We start from the raw sequence: 7,363 nt of genomic DNA, 5'->3' as shown, positions 1-7,363 counted from the left end.
GGTGGTGGGAGGGGCGGGGAGGGCAGGCTGCTCCAAAACGAGGAAGGAGTCAAAGAAAGCTTCCCAAGGAGATGACTTGGAAGGATTACAAGAATGTCAGCCCAGGGGGGTGGAGTGGATTCCTGGGACAGCACGTGCAGAGGTGTGGAGGCACGAAGCCGCGTGGTATGGTGAGGACTCGGTGAGCTGGGCCTGAAGAAGAGGGGAAATAAAGAGAGGCTGGGGCCAAGTCCAGAATCAGGTTCATACAGGGCTGAATGCCATCTCAGCCTGGACTCTGTCCGGGGGTCACAGGGAGCCACGGAGGAATGTAAGTGCAGGACAGGGCATGATCAGATTTGAGGGCATTCTGTTCTGAGAACGAGCCAACGGCAGCTTTGCCCTCTCTGCAGAGAAGCGGAGAAGAAACTCACCACAACCCCCTCCGCACGAGATTTATTCGGGGAAAACATTCTGCTGTCTTGAACATTTAGAGACAAGGGCGCTGTGTCCTGGCAGCGGGGCCCCTGCGAGCTGGTAGGGTCCGAAGCTCTCTGTCCGGGAAAGGAAAGTGCTGCCTGAACCAGCCACACTCCTCTCGCCTGAGACCGCTTCACGGGCCCCACTTAGCACCTGGGAGTCTACGGCCAACGGACTGAGCCGTCCTTAGTGATGGGGACAAGTGAGCTGCTCAGCCTCTCCTCGGGAAAGAGGACCAACCCAGGCCCGAGGAGGCAGTGCTGGGAAGGCCCTCAAGGGTCAGCCCGGGAATGACAGTGGCAGTGATGCTATTTCAGAGTGTTCGAGGCCATCACCTGGTTAGTCCTGTCTACTCGGGGCACAGAATTCGGAGGTGACTGGCATGCACACCATGTTTGTCATCCCTGATCTAGTCCTACCCCCTTTTTACGTTGATTCAATCATTTGATTCAACAAATACTGAACACCAATCTGTGCCTGGCCTGAGAAGACTGGCCCCCACCCCAGGGGATCCTAGTTAAGGGACATATCCAAACAGTAACTGGTTTTAGGAAGTAGCATGAGGTAGAAGTAGTAGATACACCCAAGAAGTTTGGAGCCTGGGTAAAAGGCTTTAATAAAGAACACCTGGGGGGCAGTCAGGGAAGGCCTCCCGGAGGAGTCAGCAGAGAAGGAACATGACTCCTCCAGGGCCACACAGCCAGGCCATGGCAGACCTACCACACTCAAGGAAGTCGCATATGAATAGTCCCAGAGGTGAACGGTGAGGAGGCAGATTCTGGAGTCCAGGCTGCCTGGAGCTGCAGGGTTACAAGGGCAAAGGGTTGATCTTCAGCCCCATGAAGGCAAAGATCCCCGCTGCCCCATGCACAGGCCAGAGAGCTGGGAAAAGCCGGAAGGCTTGGTAGGCTGCCTGGGCTCCAGCCAGGGGCCCCGCCCACAGTGCTGGCCCTGTCTCCCAGCTGCCTGCGGGGGAGTGATCCGCAATGCCACCACGGGCCGCATTGTCTCCCCCGGCTTCCCGGGCAACTACAGCAACAACCTCACCTGCCACTGGCTGCTGGAAGCTCCCGAGAGCCAGCGACTGCACTTGCACTTTGAGAAGGTTTCCCTGGCAGAGGATGACGACAGGTGAGGGCATGTCCTGGTGGGAGGGGACCACCTGGCTTGGCAATACTTTCTGGAGGGACAGTCACACCCCACCCCGGGGCAGCAACCAGCCACACAGCTGCCACTCTGCTGACCCAGGCTCATCATCCGCAATGGGGACAACGTGGAGGCCCCGCCCGTGTATGATTCCTATGAGGTGGAGTACCTGCCCATCGAGGGCCTGCTCAGCTCTGGCCGACACTTCTTTGTGGAGCTCAGCACTGACAGCAGCGGGGCAGCTGCAGGCATGGCCCTGCGCTATGAGGGTGAGCCTGATGGGGCCTACCCAGGGGTGAGGGGCTAGAGTGGGGGCTTGGACCTAGGGTCTCTTCTCTCATACCCTCCCCCTCCATGCCATCATCACTCCTTCCAACTCAGCCCTTGCTCACCTGGCACCAAGGCCCTCTCTCTCCATCCCTTCCTTCAAGTCCAGGATTCCTACCCCATCTGCAGGAGACCCCTGCCTGGACCCAGGCCCTCTGGTCCAAGTGAATGAATTCTCTAGAATTTGAAGAGCAAAAAAAGGCCCAATTCTTAGGGGAGGAGAATTGCTACAAGAGACATTCCAGAACCACTCATGCATGCATTCACTCAAAACATGTATGGAGTGCCTCCTATGTACTAAGCACAAAATTAGGTGCTAGAAATATAACGGTGATCAGGACAGCCTCCTGAGCATAGTAGGGATGGGTGCTCTGGGCTGCTCCTGCCCCCAGCTCCAAGCCCAGGAGAGACATTTGTAGTCAGGATGAGGAAAGCCTTAGGAAGGGAACTAGGAGGATGTTTGACCCAGTGAAGGCTGAGCCCGGCCTGTCGTTTACAGCCTTCCAGCAGGGCCATTGCTATGAGCCCTTTGTCAAATACGGCAACTTCAGCAGCAGTGCACCCTCCTACCCTGTGGGCACCACCGTGGAGTTCAGCTGCGACCCTGGCTATACCCTAGAGCAAGGCTCCATCATCATTGAGTGTGTTGACCCCCATGACCCTCAGTGGAATGAGACAGAGCCCGCCTGCCGAGGTCAGTAGGCACAAGCAGAGATGGGCCTGCCAAGGGCAGGGAGCAGGGTGGGCACCAGGGAGCCAGCCACAGAACCTGGGGCCACAGGGTCCCGGTGACGTGTCACTCAAGCTTTCCCGAGGAAAAGGTGGGGACTCCCAGCAGTAGGTAGGCACTCCTGGGGGCAGATGGCAGCTCCAGGACGTGGCCCCGGGGGGAATGCGGAGGGGACGTGCCTCGCGGGCCTCCCCTGCCTTCCAGCTGTGTGCAGCGGGGAGCTCACAGACTCAGCCGGCGTGGTGCTCTCCCCCAACTGGCCGGAGCCCTACGGCCGTGGGCAAGACTGCATCTGGGGCGTGCACGTGGAGGAGGACAAGCGCATCATGCTGGATGTCCGAGTGTAAGTGCCCCCTGGGCTCGGCCAAGCCAGCTCCTAAGCCATGGAGACATCTCTTGCCCGGCCCATCCTGGGGTCCCCGGGCCCATCCACCCTGACAGTCCTCCTCCATAGGCTGCGCATAGGCCCCGGTGATGTACTTACCTTCTATGATGGGGATGACCTGACAGCCCGGGTTCTGGGCCAGTATTCTGGGCCCCGAGGCCACTTCAAGCTCTTTACCTCCATGGCCGATGTCACCATCCAGTTCCAGTCAGACCCTGGGACCTCGGTGCTGGGCTACCAGCAGGGCTTTGTCATCCACTTCTTTGGTGAGTTTGCTCCTGCCCCACCCTGTGCCTGAGGGAGAAGGGATGCTAGAATGCAGACCCCAAAACATGCAAGTCGGAGAGGCCAGGGTGATGAGGAGCCTGACAAGAGAAAGCTCAAAACACTCTGGGCATCACCTGAAACTAGCCCTGTTCTCCATCTTCCCCCAGGGCCCAGGGGGAGAAAGGGAGCTTCTGTCGCAGCAAGAGGGTTTTGGTGGGCAGCAGGCAGAACTTCGTAACAAAAGTAGGGGACTAAGGAAAAGTATTCGATTCTACCTTTCTGGTAATCTTCAATAGAAGTGACAATTTCCCCCACTTTACCCGGCCCATCTCTCAGGACCGAGGAACTGGCCAACATGTATTTGGAGCTAAGGTCAAAGCCTAGATGATAAACCAGGAATCAAGGAGACAGTCATTGTCAGGGACGAGTAAGGAGGGACACTTTTGAGTGGGGAGAATGAATCACTGAGCCGGCCCAGGCCAGGCCCAGGCCAAACTGGCAGGAGCCGAGTGTCCTCAGGAGGGGGGAGGCTAGCACAGTTACTCTGGTGCTGGCTGAGGGTCTACATCTTTTGCCCCTGTGCCCCAGAGGTGCCCCGCAATGACACATGTCCAGAGCTGCCTGAGATCCCCAATGGCTGGAAGAGCCCGTCACAGCCTGAGCTGGTGCATGGCACTGTCGTCACTTACCAGTGCTACCCTGGCTACCAGGTGGTGGGATCCAGTATCCTTATGTGCCAGTGGGACCTAACCTGGAGTGAGGACCTGCCCTCCTGCCAGAGGGGTGAGTGTACCTGTTCCCCATATGTCCCCCCACCCCTCAATGCAACCTACAAGCCTCTCTCTTGGACTATGAACCAGACTCCAACTGTTATTAGCTGGTATCCCTGAAGTTCTTCCACCTCTCATAGCCTCGGTTTCCTCATCTGGGAAATGGGACAATACCTTTCCATAGTTATCTACCAAGTACTCCAAGTATTTTGTTCCTGGTAGCTGGCCAATCGGTGTTTGTTTGTTGTTGTTTTAATCTTTATCGTTGGAAGTATTATATATGTCCCCTTTTTCCCCCCATTGACTCCTTCCAGCCCACCCCTCCCCCCACTCCAGGCCTTCACCACCCTATTGTCTGTGTCTATGGGTTATGCATAGACCTAGTATATGCATACAAGTTCTTTGCTTGATCATCTCCCCCGCCTTCCCTCCGAGATTCCTCACTCTGTTCCATGCTTCCATATCTCTGGATCCACTCTGTTCACCAGCTTGTTAATTAAATGCCACCAATCAGTGTCTGTTGACTCTCATGGATTGGAAGGGGACAGAGGTAGGGATACACCAGCAAAATGGTGGTGACAGATAACTAGAGGGTAAAGCTCCCTGGCATGAAGATGTTGGCTGCCTGGCACAACGCCAGGGAGGACTGGCTTTTGTTGAGTTCTACTTGAGCTACTTCCTCCCCATCACCCTCCCCCCACACACCCATAGTAACTTCCTGCCATGACCCTGGGGATGTGGAGCACAGCCGACGCCTCATATCTAGCCCCAAGTTCCCCGTGGGAGCCACGGTGCAGTATATCTGTGACCAGGGTTTTGTGCTGACGGGTAGTGCCATCCTCACCTGCCATGACCGCCAAGCCAGCAGCCCCAAGTGGAGCGACCGGGCCCCCAAATGTCTCCGTAAGTGTCAAATGGGTAGGAGGGGAAGCCTCTGGTAGGAGACAAAAGATGCTGCCTGAGGGGTGTGGCACCCTCACTAGGCTCCGCCTGCTTTGCAGTGGAACAGCTCAAGCCATGCCATAGCCTCAGTGCCCCCGAGAACGGTGCCTGCAGTCCTGAAAAGCGGCTACACCCAGCGGGGGCTACTGTCCACTTCTCGTGTGCCCCCGGCTATGTGCTGAAGGGCCAGGCCAGCATCAAGTGTGTACCCGGGAACCCCTCACATTGGAGTGACCCCCCACCCATCTGCAGGGCTGGTGAGTCGTCTGCCCCCCTAAACCCTCTGCCTGGCTCATAGGGCTGCTCTGGCAAAGAGGTCAAATGTTGAGAACCAGAACCCACTGCCCACACTCCCTTCATATTACCCTTGGTCTCCCCAGTCTCTGCCCGATTTTCCTCACCTGGCGACACCAAGACAAAAGCTGGGGTGGGCTCTTCATGGACAAAACCTCCCCAGGATCAACCCACCCCCTGCCTTAGTGGTGAGGCCTGTTGGACTCAACCACTGCCCTTGGCCCTCCCGTCTTGTTCCAGCCTCTCTGGATGGGTTCTACAGCGGCCGCAGCCTGGAGGGTGAGCTCCCACGCCGGAGGGCCAGGGAAGTAGGCTCTTCCGCCGGTTCTCATAGATCCCAGGCCATTGGGTTCCCCAAGGAGGGTGGATTGATAAAGAGAGAGGTCTGGGACTAGCAGCTCCTTCCCTGCCCCGAGCCAGCCGGAAGGAGCTGCTGGCTGGATTTCCCTGGGCAGAGGTGAGGGGCTGTGGGCTCTCAGTGACTGGGACCTCTGCCCCAATCCCACCCTCTGTGCTCTCAGTTGCCAAGGCACCTGCTGCCTCCAGCACCCTGGATGCTGCCCACATTGCAGCTGCCATCTTCCTGCCGCTGGTGGCAATGGCGCTCTTGGTGGGAGGTGTGTACCTCTACTTCTCCAGGTGAGGCCGGCTTCCCTTCCTACCCTACACACCTGCCTTACCCCTGCCTGTTACTCTACTCACAGGCTACTCTGTCCCACAGGCTCCAGGGAAAAAGCCCCAGGCAGCTGCCCGGAACACGACCCCGAGCCTATGACCGGATCACCGTGGAGTCAGCATTTGACAATCCAACCTACGAGACTGGAGTAAGTACCCAGGCCAGCCTTGACACCCTACCCAGCACCCCATGCTGTGCTCCCTTGGGCAGGTACCCCTGAGGGCCCTACCAAGTCCTCTTGCTCTTTTCCTTTTCCTTGGGAAGGTGGGTGACGGGCTGGCAAACTTTACGCAAGTTTCCAACTCCCAGCAGTCTCTTTCCTTTGCAGGAGATGAGAGAATATGAAGTATCCATCTAGGTGGGGGAAGCCAGCTCAGCCCTGCATCACAGCCCAGCAGCAGAGCTCCCAGCTTCCTGCTGTCCCTCCACCTCCTGTACATACCACCCGGGAAGAGACACCACTGATCTCTCAAGAAGTGGTGCCCTTCCCCACCTACAATGCCCACCAGGTCCTATTTTCTTGGTTCCACTGCCCGCTTAGGGCCCTTCCTTGGGTCCAAGTCGGGGGGCATCTGCCTCTGGGCAGAACACAGCTGGAGCATTTGCATCAAGAACCAGCATTTCTCCTGACCCTCCTTCACGCCCTGCACCTCGAGCCTGGAATTCAGAGGCAGAATGGAAGCGCCGTTCTCCATGGGACCACCATCCAGCGCTGGGAGATAGCTCTGTGCAGCAGGGTTAACGTCATGATGGCAGAAAGCGCGCCAGGGTGCTCCTCACAGGGCCATCACCAGCGGCCAAAACTGCTCTCAATAGTGACCTCTGGGTGGTCCTGGCCCATGAGAAAGCCTCTAGTCCTTCTCTAAGGCCCCGGGAATGGACAGTCCTGCTCCTGTCCCTTCCCAGTGGAGGCAACAATTCTAGGGGATCGTGAGGGGTTTAGAGACCTTACCCAAGCTAAGGCTGGGGTTCCCTAGGTACTCATGCTCCACACCAAAGCAGGAAGTCCCCCTGCTCCCCCACGCTGAGGAGAGAAAGACTCCTCCTGATGCCAGTCTGGCTATTAAAACATCCCCTTTCCCACTAATCCCTCCTCTAACTCCAACCATTTGCCAGACTCCCCTCCTGGCTACTGTTTTGGGATAAGGGGAGTGGGCAGGCATATTCTGGAGAGGCAGAGAAGTCTAAGGGTCGAGGAATTTGGCATGGAGCAGGGGCTCAGAGAGGCCCAGGAGCCGGTTATAGGCCGCTTTGTATATGTAATGTATCATATGCAGTCTGGCCTCCAGCCAGAGAATAATCTTCTATTTCTGTTGTTTCCTTATTAAAATGGTGTTTTGAAAAAAAAGAAAAAAAAACACAAGCAA

At 57.0% G+C, this 7,363-nt stretch overlaps 1 protein-coding gene across 2 annotated transcripts in view; it reads left to right on the top strand.

The window, feature by feature from the left end:
- The window catches only part of SEZ6 (seizure related 6 homolog (mouse)), a 36,979-nt gene extending 29,616 nt beyond the window's left edge, over positions 1–7,363 (top strand). Inside the window, exons 7-18 of one of the 2 annotated variants that reach the window (XM_006768047.2) lie at positions 1,422–1,590; positions 1,708–1,874; positions 2,432–2,626; positions 2,867–3,005; positions 3,117–3,313; positions 3,903–4,097; positions 4,796–4,987; positions 5,086–5,283; positions 5,561–5,599; positions 5,842–5,959; positions 6,042–6,144; positions 6,325–7,363. In XM_006768047.2, coding sequence (XP_006768110.1) covers positions 1,422–1,590; positions 1,708–1,874; positions 2,432–2,626; positions 2,867–3,005; positions 3,117–3,313; positions 3,903–4,097; positions 4,796–4,987; positions 5,086–5,283; positions 5,561–5,599; positions 5,842–5,959; positions 6,042–6,144; positions 6,325–6,354 — 1,742 coding nt within the window. In that variant the 3' untranslated portion in view covers positions 6,355–7,363. Of the gene's footprint in view, positions 1–1,421; positions 1,591–1,707; positions 1,875–2,431; positions 2,627–2,866; positions 3,006–3,116; positions 3,314–3,902; positions 4,098–4,795; positions 4,988–5,085; positions 5,284–5,560; positions 5,600–5,841; positions 5,960–6,041; positions 6,145–6,308 lie in introns of both variants that reach the window. The other variant, XM_006768046.2, reaches the window with a different exon arrangement.

This window comes from Myotis davidii, unplaced genomic scaffold (assembly GCF_000327345.1).
Source record: "Myotis davidii unplaced genomic scaffold, ASM32734v1 scaffold363, whole genome shotgun sequence".
In the NCBI taxonomy this organism is placed as follows: Eukaryota; Metazoa; Chordata; class Mammalia; order Chiroptera; family Vespertilionidae; genus Myotis; species Myotis davidii.
The sequence above is the reverse complement of the archived record's forward strand: the minus strand, read 5'-3'. Positions and strand labels throughout refer to the sequence as shown.